At 48.8% G+C, this 14,775-nt stretch overlaps 1 protein-coding gene across 1 annotated transcript in view; it reads left to right on the top strand.

Annotated features, from left to right (window-relative positions):
* ZNF454 (zinc finger protein 454) overlaps positions 1–14,775 on the top strand; it is a 34,793-nt gene that overhangs the window by 15,172 nt on the left and 4,846 nt on the right. Inside the window, 3 exon segments of the mRNA XM_032464912.1 lie at positions 5,065–5,185; positions 7,637–7,763; positions 8,187–8,276. Coding sequence (XP_032320803.1) covers positions 5,153–5,185; positions 7,637–7,763; positions 8,187–8,276 — 250 coding nt within the window. The 5' untranslated portion in view covers positions 5,065–5,152.

The raw sequence follows: 14,775 nt of genomic DNA, 5'->3' as shown, positions 1-14,775 counted from the left end.
TACTTAGGAGAGTCGTTCAGGCAATTTATTTATTTTGTGCACATTTAGTAAGTACTAAATATGATTAATTCTAGAAATGTCTAGAAATCAAAATGAATAAGGTAGTCTTTTGTTTTCCAAAGACTAAGCAATTGGCGGTGGGATGGAAGAGGGAAGAATTCCAGAAGTAGTAAGTCAGGTAACACCGCAACCAATTAAACACGGGTGCCTGAACTTACCTGGGTGGATGGGGTGCTATCAATAAGAACAGGAAAAGTTGACCCGTTCTGCGGGGCGGTGACGAGTCCGGCCTGGGGGGCATCCTGTGAGTCTGTGGGTACCCAAGCGGATGTCCGGGCAGCAGAGTAAGTTGAAGGCCAGTGAGCCAGGGTTCTCTGGGAGTGCTGTCACTGACCGCAGTCAGTGGGCAAAGTGGAATCAGTAGAAGCTGAGGGGAAACGATAAGCAAAAGAAGAATGAAAAACAAAAATCAGGAGAAGGTGGCAGCACAGAAGTAGGAGAATTTTAGCACAGGGACGGGGACAGTTCATATTTTCCAGTGCCGCAGAGGACTACAGGAAGATAAAAATAGAAAATGGCCTTTGGTTTTGGGTATGGGTAACCCCTGTAAATTTTAGTGGCTTGAAGAGTGAGTTAGAGGTTGAAAAGGACTTCGCAGCTTGCCTGAGAAAGGCGAGATTTAGGAAGATAACCGGGGGGAGACTGTGGTTGAGAGGGAGTGTCTGTATCAGAATACATATACAGAGGGTGTATATATCAGCAACAAATAAGAGAAAGCCCAGATAACAGTGCCTTACAAGCAAACAGGGATTTATTTTTCTCTCATAACAAATATGGAGGTGGTTGGCACTGGTTCAAAGACAAAATTATTCAGTGCCCAGAGTTTCAGGACTTTTCTGTGATGTCACATGATGGCTCCCATAGCTTCAGGTAAATTAGCTGCATTCAAGGCAGGAAGGAACACCTGTGCCTTCTACCAGGCAAGGTTTTCCCAGAAGCCCCTCAGCCGATCTCTGCTTACAGCTCACTGACCACAGCTGTGTTGCATGGAGGCTAGGTGCAAAGAAGGCTGAAAAAAATAAGTATTTAGCTCTTCCAGCCTCTGTAATGGAGGTGGGCAAAGAAAGGGTGGGTGGAGAAAGGTGTTGTAGCCAACGAACAGTCTGTCAAGAGTGTATGAGGTAGAAGAACTGAGCATGTTTATCACTGCATAAACATGGAGCATCTGTAGGTGCAGGAAGGAGGGTACGTGCAGCTCAAGGTGGGGAAATCGGTTTGGGGCACAGGTGGCAGCTACAGGGATCTTTTTCAACAGGACGAAGGAAACTTTCCACCAGGAGAGGTAGGAATCAAGAAATGATGGGTACAAGGTGGGGAGGGTGTAGCCCAAGCACTAGAGCACGTGCTTAGCATGCACGAGGTCCTGGGTTCAATCCCCAGTACCTCTTCTAAAAATAAACCTAATTACCTCCCCCCCAAAAAAATTTTTTTAAAAAGAGGAAATGATGGGTACAGAAGATATCTGTGGGTAGCAATGGAGGAGGCTCCCTATGGAGTCTGGGTGTTTGGACCTTGAGTAGTTCAGTCTGTGTTACGGGACCTCTGTGGAGGCAAAGACTAAGGGGGAATGAAACACTGAGTTAATTATATCCTCAGGAACTTAGGTTTTTAATAATGTCTCTCCCTTAAACCCAGTTTCCTCCTTTCCCTTCACATAATTCTTTTTCTTGTTCCCCACCTGATCTCAAGATAGAGAAATGGATGAAAAGGAGGCAGAGAGGTGGGTAGGAAATAGATGAAAAATGATGAAGACAGCAGCAAAATTAAAGTCTCAAAAGAGAGGCAGACGACAAGGGGGAGAAGAAGAAAGTGTACTGAAGCCTAAGATGGATGCAACAACCCAAAATTGGTAAAATATGAACCCTTAGAGGGAGCAGCAGCAGAAATGGGTCCGATAAATGAAGATTTCGCTACTTTTTCAGTTTTGGAAGCTTTGGGGCCCTTGTCTGTCAGTTCTCAGCCGTCCTGGGCAGCAGGTAACAACCTCTGCGCCTTCTCTCCAGTCATGAGACCTTGGGGAGAGCACTTAGTATATCACTGTCTCAGTTTACTTATTAATAGTACAAACTGCTGAGCTCTGGGTTACAGCCAACGCTCATGTAAAGTGCTTATAAAAGTGCCCGACACATATTTAGTGCTCAATAAATATTTTATTATCATCATTCTCCTATACCCGAAAACAGAATAATATCCAAACTCCTTAGCATGGCATCCAGAGCCCTTAACTATCTTAGAATCACGGAGTTCTCAAAGCAAAGGCCCTGTAGGAAGGTCATACAATTGTGGGCGCCTGCCCTCCCTCTGGCCCCACACAGCCTGTTCTCCCACAGCTGACCAGTGATTGTGTCTAAATGTGTTCAGCCACGCCACTCTCCTGCTCAAACCCCTTTAATGGTTCCCCATTACACACAGAATAAATCCACACTTTCTACGGTGGCCTTCAAGGCCTCTGGTTACCCTTCCAACCTCCCCTCCCACTCTCCCTCGTTCACTGTGCCCTCTCCTGTCAAACTGGCTTTGCTAAGCCACAAACTCACCAAACACGCTTCCATCTCTGGTCAGCAGTTTCTCTTCTCTCCCCAGATGGGCACACGGTTTCCTCCCTCACTGCATGCAAATTTCTGCTCAAATGTTAACCTCCTCAGAGGAGACTTCTAAAAACATTGCTTAAGATAATCTCCACCTCCTCACCCCCGTCACACTCTAAACTTTAATACGGCCTCACTGTGTCATCACCAACTAATAAATACTGTACATTTGTTTTGTTGACTCATTCCCAGTAGAATGCAGCCTGCGTGAGTGCAGGCTTTCACTGCCATTTCTCCAGCCTCTAATACAGTACTTGACAGATAAGTGCTCCAACAGTGTCTATAGAATGAAATCTTCAATAAAACCCAAAACAGAATGCCGTAGTGTCACTGACACTGCTCACTCAGAGGTGGCCAACAGTTTCCTCACTGATAAATCTCAGGTCCCGTCCTTGAGGGGTTTCGGTTTTTGTTTGGCCACAAAGTTAAAGCCCTCTCATCTTTCCTTTCTGAGCTCCGTGAAAATATATATTCAAAGGCAACTAAATACCTACAGTCGGATCTTTCTGTATTTCGTCCTTGCCCGCCCCCGCAAAACACTGTCCACAAAAATAAATCCCACCTTCCCAACCCCCCGCCCCAGGTGTACCGCACAGCCTCCTTGGCGTCCCACACCGTCCTCCGGATACGCCGTGGAGGACCCAGCCTATCCCCCGTCGTGGGCGGCTCCCACGCGCCGTGCCCTCAGTCCCCGGCCACCGCCCCGGGCCCGGCCTCCAGCGCCGCGGCAGCCTCCTTCCCCGTCTGCCGGCCTCCTGCCCAGCACGCCCCGACCCGGCCGCAGGCCACGCTTGGCGGCTTTTGCGTCCCCCGGGCCCAGCCCTCCATCAGGAGCGCGCCTTTTCGGCTTGTCGCCTCCTACGCCGTACTGGGGGTGCTGCCCTGGGACCCGCTCTCCTCACCGGACCAGGCGCCGCTCGCCCGGACTGGCCTCCCCTATCCCGTCCCCAACTCTTCGCTGGTCCCTCATCTTCCCTGGTCTGACCGGAACGGAACCAAATCCGCACGTGCGGGTTAGCACACTGGGGGTCAGTTGCCAAAGGAACCGTGACGCCCCCGACGAGGCCTCCGGGAAATGTAGTTTCAGCACAGAAACCCCCCCGGGCCTGGGCGGGGGTGTTGAAGGCCGCGTCCCTGTCTGCGCAGGCGCGCGATATCACTTTCTCCGCCCGCCGCTGGCGCAGGCGCCCGCCGCGGATTCGCCCTCTAGAAAGTGGAGTTTGGGAAGGAGAAGCGCCGCAGCTCCGCTCCGCGGTTCCCTGGGCAACGCGCAAGCGCAGTCCCGACCCGGGCTGCGGACTCCAGCTCATTGTGCTCTGCCGGCGATGTGGCGCTGGCGATCTCTCGTCGCCGGCAGAAGCTCCTCGAAGTGCGTCCCAGTGGTGACCAGGCGCGGTGGCCAGGGCCGCATCGGGAGAGCAGGATTGGCCTTGGTATGGTCGAACCTGGTGGGGAGGGTGAATGCAAACCGAGTAGGTCCGGGTCGTGGTACGTTCTGGAGGACGCTCATCTGATGCCCCAAACTTCTCTGGATGTATGGCTAAGGTTTGACTCCCAGGACAAAAAGGCCAGATGTGGGCACTTGGGTTAGGGGTCCGAATCCGCGGGTGCGTGTGGAGGAGGATGCGGTCAGGGCCTCTGGCGTTATCTTGGAACCGACTCCGGGAAGCCCGTTTACGCTCTGGAGTAGATGCTCCCGGTGTGGTTCTGAGCCTTGTATTCGGAACTCGCTGAGGCCGGGGCAGCAGCTCCCCAGGGGACGGGGCAGAGCTGCAGGGGGCGCGAGGAGGGGTGTGCGATTAAGTTCCATTGCGTCCTGCACCCCTACCCCCCACCCCGGCAAAGACACTGCTTCTCGCCCGCTTTTGACCCCAGGTCACCCGAACAGGGCCCCAGTCAGGGAGAGACCTGAGGCCAGAAAAAGGCTCTGCCAGAGAAGCATCTCCACAATGAAGCCCCAGGCTTCTTAGCTTCCTTTCTGAGGAGAAAAGACGACCCTCCTTGCCCATTTCCTTCACTCCCCTCCCAGGTTCAGGCAGGTGTCCAGGTAGGAGACACACCTTTCTTAGGTCTCTCAGCATAACAAGGGCAGAAGGCCAGAGGGTGTGTAGAAAGTGTGAGAAGGGGCTGGAGCAGGCTTTCTTCAAGGAGAAGTCGAGCTATTTAAGATACAAAAGGGAAGATACGGAGAATCTGACCCAGATTGCTAGGGGGGAAATTGGTGGAGGGTGGTGGGAGTAGCAGCCTGGTGAGCTATATTCCCCTTGCAGTGGCGGCCAGCTGAAATACCCGCATAAGGAGAGAGGACTGGGAGCAAACAGGGACTAAGAACTGACTGCTTGGGGTGCTGGAGGACCCCCAGAGTGCCATGCTCAAAGCCCCACTCTGGACTGTTGTGCGATGTCTTTTGACCCAGGCCTCTCCTCGTAAAAGGCGTGTAGAAGCTTCCAGCCTGAGGAGTTCCGCTCTGCTTGTCCTTAAAAGGCCTCATCAGAGAAGAAGGGATGGCAGTCCGGCGCCTGTCAGCTGTGGTCCAGGTGAGTACGGGGGTTGCTGTGGGTTCTCCTCAGAATTGCCTTAGCCGACTTGAGGGTCGTGGTAGGAGCGTGGGCATACTTCTTCCCCTTAACCGGGAGCTTTTTCCCATCCAGTCTCATGCAGGGGCCTGACCCGCTTGCTCCTTTCTTCCCTACTCTCCACCCTCCACGTTGGGCTCATCCTGGTGGGCTCTGAGCTATGGAGCTTTCTAGAGGTCACACAAGTGACACAACTGGAAATGAAACCCAGGTTGGTCCCAAATGGAGACCTGCAGCCTTTCCACTTTTCCAGTAAAATTAAGGCTCTGACGTGGTCAGGCAGAGCCTACACAGAGGTTGAGAGAAGAGAGAAACTGGAACGCTTTCTTAGGAGGGTGGGACTTCCTGGGCTCTTTTTTTTTTTTTTTTTTTTAATGACATTTGGCTTTTTACTCCAATATTAGGTATCAAATCATTCAAACAATATGTTTGTAATTTCAACATGTTACTAAAAAACCTTTGAGCAGTGCCAGCTCCTTTAGAATAAGGATGTGGACTCCACTTTGAAGGAGACAGCATTCATTTGAGTGGAGAAATTCTGTTGAATTTGGTAGTGTTGACTGAAATATATGTGCAGCCTTAAAGTTGAGAGTTATGTTTTATTTGGTGGGAGGACTTGAGCCGGGATGACAGCCTCTCAGATGGCTCTGAGGGACTGCTCCGAAGAGGTAGGCAAGGAGCTAGGATATATAGGAGCTTTACATCAAAGACCAGGTAGTTGGAACAATGAAAGATTGCTTGTTATCTAAAGAGAACCAGGCATCTCAAGTTAAAGAATGTAGTGCTTTTCTATGTATGGGAGGAAGCAAACATTTGGGATCATTGAATTCATTCCTTCAACAAGCACCTAGCTATCTAGGGCCAGTACCCTGTCCTTTCTTATTCTGAGTCCCCTCAGAGGGCACCACTGTGAGTGGCTGCAGAGGCCGGGCTGCAGGCTTGTCTTCACTGGGGGTGGCAGCAGCCGCTGATGACTTAATGGCTTCAGCATTCTTTGTTTACTGATATGGTTGCAGTATTTTTCATTTACAGTCACATTGTTCTAACTAGTTCACATTAAACCTGTCCAGGGCAGGAATCTGGCAGAAATCACCGGAAAGGTGGAACAGCTTGTTGAAAGTGCCATGTCAACCCAGCCCCGCTCTCGGGCCACTCACGCCCTCCTCTCGGTGTCCGGCTTGGCGTGTGGGGCCCATCTCTGGCACCACTCTCTCTGTGACAGCTGTCTCCACGGTGCCAGGCCACTGTGGTATTTCCCTTCCCTAGACTTTTCCTCAGACTCATTGTTGGTGGCACACAATTATCTCGTGTTTACAGGCTGCCTTAATTCGGTTGCCATTCAACAGAGCTATCTTAAGGATGTAAAATCTGCCAGGTATAATGACCTGTGCCCCTAATACAAAGGTGAACCATGGACCCTGACTGATTGGTTCATGGGATTCCATCCAACAGGTGTTCCTTGGTTCAGCCTACTTTGTGCAAGGCTCTGGGTTCAGGTAACAGAAACCTAACTCAGACCACCTTAAGCAGAAGCAGGTCTTTATTGGAAGGATGCTAGGGGTCTCCTAAAACCCAAAGGAAAAATGCAGCTGTATTTCGGCTCTGCACGGGAGTCTAGAATAATCTACAAGTCCTTTCTCTTAGACCCCTGGCTTTCTTCTCTGGGCTTCTGCTTGACTCCTCCTTCTCAGTGCACACCAGCTGCCCTTGGCCTCTCAGTCAAGAGACCACAGAAGAAGGGACTGGTTGTGATCAGAGGGAACAGTGTCACATGGTCCAGGACTGTTCCCCTGGAAGCCGTGGGTGTGTGGTGGGGGTGGGCAGGTGAGCGGCTGAAGGACAGCGGAAGTTGCTGAGCAACACACGCCATGGGTGCTGGGAGCGTGGGCCGTGCCCCAGAAGCCATGGCAGGGAAGGCGTGATGGGAGCTGTGGGACTGTGTCCGTAGATGGTCGGGTGGGGAAACCGGAAGTAAGCCAGAACTCAGCACAGTGGGACAGAGCTTGGGTGGGCCTGCACAGCGGACGTGGGGCAGCCACGGAGCTCATGTCCAAGCCGAGGCCCGGGTAGGACTGGTCACGGGGCTGCGGGGAGAGGCAGGGCTGTGCAGATTGGCGCAGATGGGAGAAGATGTTTTGGATAAAATGAGCAGCCAGTGTGAAGTCCCAGTGCTGAGGAAGTATGGCTCCTCTACAAGCTATTTTTCTTCAAAGCGGGAGATGAACTCTAATGAAAGCTCGGCCCCCGGGAGCCCTTGAGGGAGCGCCCCCCTCATCCCAGGGCATCAGCCCCAGCTGGGCTGCCAGCCCTGCGGCTCCCAGCCGGCTCCTGGGGGTGGCCAGCCTTGGCCTTTCCTGTGGAGCCACGCGAAGGGGTGGCCACCGGTCAGCGGGGATGGGTCTGCCCTTGCAGGAATCCGTGACCTTCAGGGATGTGGCCGTGCTTTTCACCCAGGAGGAGTGGGCAGAGCTGAGCCCTGCCCAGAGGGCCCTGCACAGGGACGTGATGCTGGAGACCTGCAGCAACCTGGTGTCCCTGGGTAAGTGGGAGCCTCCGGAGGCTTCTCTTCACAGTCGGAGATGTCCGCGGGACCCTCCGCCGGGTTCCACACAGAGGCTGGGGCTGGGAGTGGGCTGGTCTGAGGATGCCATCTCAGTGCCCGTCCTTTGCGTCCTGGGCACAAGGCTCTTTTGGCACAAGGCTCTTTTGGCTTCTGAGGGCAGATGTCTTAAAGGTGACTAGGGGTCCAGCCCTCCCTCCCTGCTAGCAGGGAGGAGGACTTGGGAACCGACTGTCTGTGTCAGGCCTGAGCCAGCTTTTCCTCCTGGGAACTTGCCTCTACCCTGGGCCCTATCAGGTCACCTTTTCCAGGAAGTTCCAAGGACCAGATCTCACCCTTGCAATGATTTCTACCTCTGATATGAACAGATGTGGTCCTTTTTTTCCCCCTCCTCAAAAACAGGACTCTTAGGACCCAAACCAGATACATTGTCCCAGCTGGGCAGAGGGGAAGAGTGGACGCTGGAGGACTCGCTGGGAGGCTTCTGTCTTGGTAAGAACCCTGCAGATGGGAGGCGTCGGGAGGAGTTCAGCAGGGCGCCGGGCCGTGAGCCGAGCAATGAGCAGCTTTTCCCAGCGTGTTCATCTCGGTACCTCGTCGCCCCATTTGTCCTCACGTGCACATGTCACACCCTCCTTGGGGCAGCTCGGCCTCCCTCGACTCCCTGCTCCATGAATTTTCTTCTCTCTCTGCTTGGCAGAGCTTAACAGTCTGTGGTTTGGAAAAGACCTCGAAGTCGTCGGGGCAGCTCCCCGCTGTGCTCGCCTGCCCTGTGGCACCAGATGCAGATGTGACAGCATCTGACCAGGCGCGGTCTGCTCGCACGTCTCCAGGGAGGAGGCCCCGCACTGGGTTCCACTCGCAGGGCAGCTTCTGGTCCTTGGGGCCTGTCACCATGTGTGCACAGAGGCCTTTTTTCCCCTTCTCAAAATAGTTTTAATTACACAAAAATTGTTTACTCAATAAACCTAAAGAAAACCACCTGATCCCTTAATTTGAGTAGTTTGCTAATAAGTTCACGTTTTTTCTTTCTTTATTAATCTGTTTAGGTTTCTTTTCATTACATCAGTTGTATGTTTTACTCTTTAGCTTTAAATTATCTTTTTTTGAACCATAAAATGTTTTCATTTATAACTATGCACGATATTCATATGTAATTTTCATATTTTATATTATGTCCTCTTTCTCATTTCCAATTTTATTTACATTTTTTTAATCTGCATTTTTTTCCCTTAAATTTGTTGAGACTTTTTGTACAGGACCAGCTCTTATTTATTTCTGTCATATGCTGTAATTTTTTAAAAATGAAGTCTAGTCACTTACAATGTGTCCGTTTCTGGTGTACAGCATAATGTTTCAGCCATCATATGCTCTAATTTTATTTCTACACCTGGCATGATCATTTCCTTATTTTTGCTTGAAAACAAATGTATTTTGATACTGTGCATCCTGTATAGAAGACAGAATATGTAATATTTTGGAAAAGTTCGAAGCATAAGCAAACACACCCCTCAGATCCAGCTATCCAGCTTAAGAAACGGGGAACAGCAGCACCTGTGAGGTTCAGTGTGCCCCACCTCGTAGGAGGCTCCCTGCGCCCCCCCCTCGGCGGGTCTCCCTCCGTCCACACCAGAGGGCCGCTAGCTTGAAGTTTTGTTCGCAGCCCCTGTGCTGCTGCTCCTGTGTCCACAGCTCTGAGCGGCTGTGTGCCGCCCTGCACACTTCAAGCGTGCGATACGTGTCCTGTGCTGTAGAGTCCCTTCACAGCTTGCTCTTTTCACAGCCTTGTCGGGATGTGTGGCTCTGGGTCATTTTTTTTTTTACTGCACTTTGATATTCCTTAAATGCCTGTGCCTTGATTTACCTATTTTCTTGCTGATAGAGCCACAGGTTGCTTCCACACTTTTCGCTGCTTTTTGGATAACGGGGACCTGCATATTCTTGGTCATATTTCCTTATGCACGTGGGCCTCCTTTGGAAGTTCCTTTAGGTGCGTTCACGGTGTGCAAATACTGGGTTTAAGAGTCTCTATTTCTTCAGCTCTACTAGATGGGCCCGACGGCGGGTTAAATCAGCGGCTCCAGATGATCCTCGGGTTGATGCATGTTCCCGCTACTTCACATTCTTGCCAAAATTTGGAACTGTCAGACCTACAGTTCTAGTCTGATTGCTGAGAAGTGGTAGCTCGTGGTGGTTTTAATTTGCTCTCCCTTGTTCACTAGTGCGGTTGAGCATCTTTTCCTGTGTTGATGGTTTATGTTCCCGGACCTCTGTGCTCTGCCCGTCTTTCTGTTACAGTCTGTCTTTGTCTCACGCACTTGTGGTTCTGTGTATGTTCAGGAATCTGATACTTCACCAGTGAATATATGTGTCAGTCTGTAGCTTATCTTTTTCTTTACCAGCCGAAGTTCTTAGTCTGTGTCTTTATGATCTCTGTCTTAGTGCTTTCAGGGTCCTGTTTAAACAATCCTTTCTACCCTTAGATCCACGAGGGGAGCACTTGGACTTGTTAGCTCTTACAGCCTCAGCATACCATGTCCCCGTATGTGTTTGTTGAACGAAAGCATGAATTTTTTTTCTAATAATATTTACTTTTTTTTTTCTTATAAGCCTTACCAGAGATTTACCTTTTTAATAAGCTTTTTTATTTTTATTTTTTGGAGGGCGGGAGGTAATGAGATTTGTCTATCTATCTATCTATCTATCTATTTTAATGGAGGTGCTGGGGATTTGAACCCAGGATCTCATGCATGCTAATAAGCATGTACTCTATCACTGAGCTATACCCTCCCCTCAATAAACTTTTTATTTAAAATTTTTAATAAATAAATATTTTAATATACTGATCCTATTTTATCTTTGTTTCATTAATTTTTGCTGTTAATTATTTCTTTGACTTTTTTGGAGTTTATTTTGTTTTATTTATTGTATTAAATTTCATCAAAATAATACATGCTTAATGTATTTAGCTTAGTTTAATGAAACTACATTGTTTATTATGAAAACTGATGGCCCCTCACCCCCCTTACCCCCCTCCTCCCCTCTTTAGAAGTAACCGTTTTCTCCTCTTTCAGCTGAATATTTGGTATATTTGTTCCCACCTCTCCAGGGAACATGTTTCCATGGCTACCTCTGGACTTTGCAGTTTTAGGCATTATTTATTGAGTTTCTTCTATAAAAGGTGAGGACTCGGGTCACTGCCCGCACGGTTCGTCTTACCTCCTTTTCCATCCCGAGTCCTCCCAGTAGAGCTACAGCGTCAGCGTTACAGAGAGAGTTACAGAGAGGTGGTCAGAGGAGTGATTAGTGTGTATACGTCCTGAAGCGCTACTCACAGCTGGCCCGGGAGGTAAACTGCGACAACCTTGGCTTTTGTTTTCCTAAGCAGTCTCTCCCAGGGATCATGTAGTTTCGTAGAATGTAATCTCAGCCCTTCTGTAGGTGGCGGCACCTCCTCTCAAGACTTTCAGATTCATCAGCCACTCGATGACTTTATTTTCCGGGAAGAGCCTCTTCTGGGGCCCTCTGACCAGCTCCATTCTAGGAGGGCTGGTGCCCAGCTGTCATCTTCCTGCAAGTTCCGTCTTTCCTGGGCTGCACGCCCCGTGTTGTCCTTTCTCTTGGTTTTCTCTCTTCTTTTGGAAGCAATAGCTTCCTAAGAAGGGATGCATCGGAATAAACTTTTTGTAACTTACCGTGTCTGTAAATGTCTTTTTTCTGCCCTGACACTTCCTGGATACTTTAGATAGAATTCAGCACTTTTCCTTCAGACTTCTGAAGGTGTGGCTTTCTTGTTTTCTGGGCCTCAATCTGCTGCTGAGAAATTCGGAATCATTCTGGTTCTTCATCTGTGAGCTGTTTTTCCAAAGCTTGTGGGACCTCCTCATTTACTCGAGTGTTCTGAGGTCTCTCAGTAATGTACCTGGCGTGGTTCTGTACGTGTATCCATGCGCATTGATGAGCCTTTCCATCTAAATTCCTGCCCTGGGATCTAGTAAATCAGTGTTAAATTTCCACCTTTAGTTTTCTCTGTTTTCTCTGGATGGAATACCTGATACCTCCTGGACTGGTTTTCTAATTTCATCTTTTTATTATAATTTCCAGCTTTATGTATTTTTGTCCTCCTTTTTGACAGCTTTCTTCAGTTTTATCTTCCAGTTTATCTATTGGGTTTTTTTTTAAAAAAAGTATTTTTAATCAGCTTTATTAAAGTATAATTTACATGCAATAAAATTCACCCTTCTGTGTGTAATTTGTGATCAGTTTTGACAAATGTATCACCAAATGAAGAATAACATTTTTGTCATCTCTAGCTAAAAACTCCCTCCCGCCTCTCTGCAGTTGATCCCCTCCCCCGTCCCCAGTCCTTGGCCACCACTAGTCTGCTTGGGTCACGCGAGTTTCCCTTTCCAGGATTTCATGTACATGGAATTATGCAGTGTGTGCTCTTCCGTGTGTAACTGCTTTCACTCAGCCCAGCATCTTCGAGACTCAGCCTTGCTGGTCCATGCTGTTGCTAGGCAACGTCCTAACCTACGGATGTAGCACTGTTCATCCATCCATCGTCAGTGAACGTTTGGGTTGTTTTCAAGTGCTGGTGGAAGCTGCTGTGAACACTGCGTCCAGGTTTTTGGGCTTCTGGGTGGATTTATTTTCAGCGCTTACGCTTTTTGTGGGCATGTGCTTTCACTAAAGCGTAGAGGCCTGGATCCTCCGAATGTGTGTTTATGCTGTGCGGCTGTTTCAGAGTGCCCGTTCCGTTCTGCATCCCCACAGCAGTGCGGGCAGGGTCCGGGCGGTTCCCAGGTGCCTCTTACTGCTCTCCATGCTGGGGAGCAGCTGTGAGGGGGGCCGCCCTGCCTTGTTCCCCATCTCGGCGGAAAGGGGTTCGGTCTTTCCCCATTGAGTATGTCAGGTATAGATTTTTTTGTAGATTCCCTTTATCAGGCTGAGAAAGTTTGCACCTGTTCCTGGTTTGTTGTGAGTTTTGTCATGAGTCGATACTGAATTTTTGTCAAATACTTTTCCGAATCCTTGTGATGATGCAGTGGTTAGTGTGGTGAATTACACTGATTGGTTAAAAAATATCCAATCAGATTTGCATTCCTGGAATAAACACAACTTAGCCTTGATTTATTACCCATTTTAAATATTGCTGGGTATAATTTGCTCACATTTCGTTAAGAGTTTTTGCATCTATATTCCTCAGAGGTATATTAGTCTATAATTTTTCTTTCCTAGTCTGTAATCTTCTCTCCTTGCGATATTTTTGATTTTGATATTAGAGTAACGTTAGCCTCATAAAATGAATTTAGACATTTCCCTTTACTCTTTTCTGGGAAAATGTATGTAGAATTGGTGTTATGTCTCCATGAAATGTTTGGCCGACTCAGTGAAGTCTTATGGACCAGGACTTTTCCTTATGGGAGTTTTAAACTGAAAATTCAGTTTCCACAGCCCTCTTGTCTTTAGCAGGCCATGGGTTTTGGCTGCCTTGGCCTCCCAAACCCTGATCTCTGCTACTTGGTTCGCTGAGACTCCTGGGTGGTTTTGGCCCCTGTGCTGAGGCCCAGAAGGTGCCTTCAGGGACTACACCAGGGCGTCCCCGGGTCTTCCTGTGTCTGTCTCCCTTCTCCCAGGATCTGCTGTCTTTCCTGCCATTTGTCCATTGCCTAAAAACAGTTGTTTCTCTTTTCTTTTTTCTCCCAGTTTTCTAATTGTTTATGGTGGGAATTCTCTGTTTTCAAATTCTGCCATCCTTTTTAATTTCCAGGAGCTCTTGTGTCTTTGAGTGTTGTTTTATTTGTAAGCTCTTATTCATATTTAACAGTTAAAATATTTTACATCTAAAGAGAATGATTTTCAAAAACATCTCCTTCCCCCCTCATAGGCTCTGTGTTCTCGAATTTTCTCTCTGATTGTTCTGGTACCTCTTCCTTGTTAAAGGCTCTCCCGAGCTATCCAGTATCCCCTCACTGTCCGCCCCGTTAGGCAGTGGGAGGATGGAGGTCCTGTGGGAAGCCGTGCGTGGCTGGGTGAGCAGGGGCTGGAGTCCTCCAGCCGATGCCTCTGCCACGGCCGCCCAGCGTGTTCGGTGCCAGGCAGCTTTGATTTAGTCTCTCCTGGTGAAAAAGCCCCCAGCCTTTTGCCTAGTCAGGAAGTCCTCCAGCTCCTCTGAGTTGGGAAGGGATCTGGGGGCATAAAGCTTTCATAAACTGACCTTAAACCAGTACTCCTTCTTTTATCACACCCCCCCCTTCCAGATGTACCTGGTGGTGCTGATTCTTGAAACTTTTGACGACTTGGAGGTCAGCTGGGCGAGTTTCTGGTCCCTCCGTGGGGGTGGCCTCTTGACTACATTGCGTAGGGTTTGGATCATACTATTTGCGTGCCTGCCTTGCTTGAAACCCTAGAGTTATATAGTTTAAAACCTTTTTTATTTTTTTAATGTGGGCCAGTGCAGCTAGGGCTCTTGCCTCTTGATTCAGCCCCCCTGAAGTGACCTGGGCCCCGTGGGGGCTGACCCTGAGGGCTCCTAATTATAGGGAGTCCAGTCTTTCCCCGCCTCAGCTCCTCTTCGGCTGGTAAAACCAGGGTGTGTTTGGCCCCGTCTTGATGCACAATTAGATGAAGCGTTTTCCTGTAACATAAAACATTAAAAAGCCAATATTCTCTTGTATATAGATGATACTGTTTTTATGATCACAGTCAAGAAAGGGCTTTAATAGACAAAGTTATCCATGGCTGCTAGAAAAGAAAGCTAGCTATTGGTTATTTTTATTGAGCCACATTATTATCTTTGAAAACCACTCCCAGTTTTTTAAAAGTAAACTTTTATTGAAGTAATACTAACACAGGAAAATGCACAAATCACTCAACAGATTTTTACAGTATAATTACATCTGTATAACCAGCAGCCACATCAAGACATTATATTTACTAGAACACCAGAAACCCACTCCCCTCTGTTTCTTTTGTCCCAAAGATAATT

The sequence above is a fragment of the Camelus ferus genome, chromosome 22 (assembly GCF_009834535.1).
Source record: "Camelus ferus isolate YT-003-E chromosome 22, BCGSAC_Cfer_1.0, whole genome shotgun sequence".
NCBI classification, from domain to species: Eukaryota; Metazoa; Chordata; class Mammalia; order Artiodactyla; family Camelidae; genus Camelus; species Camelus ferus.
This window is presented reverse-complemented; position numbering and strand designations above follow the sequence as displayed.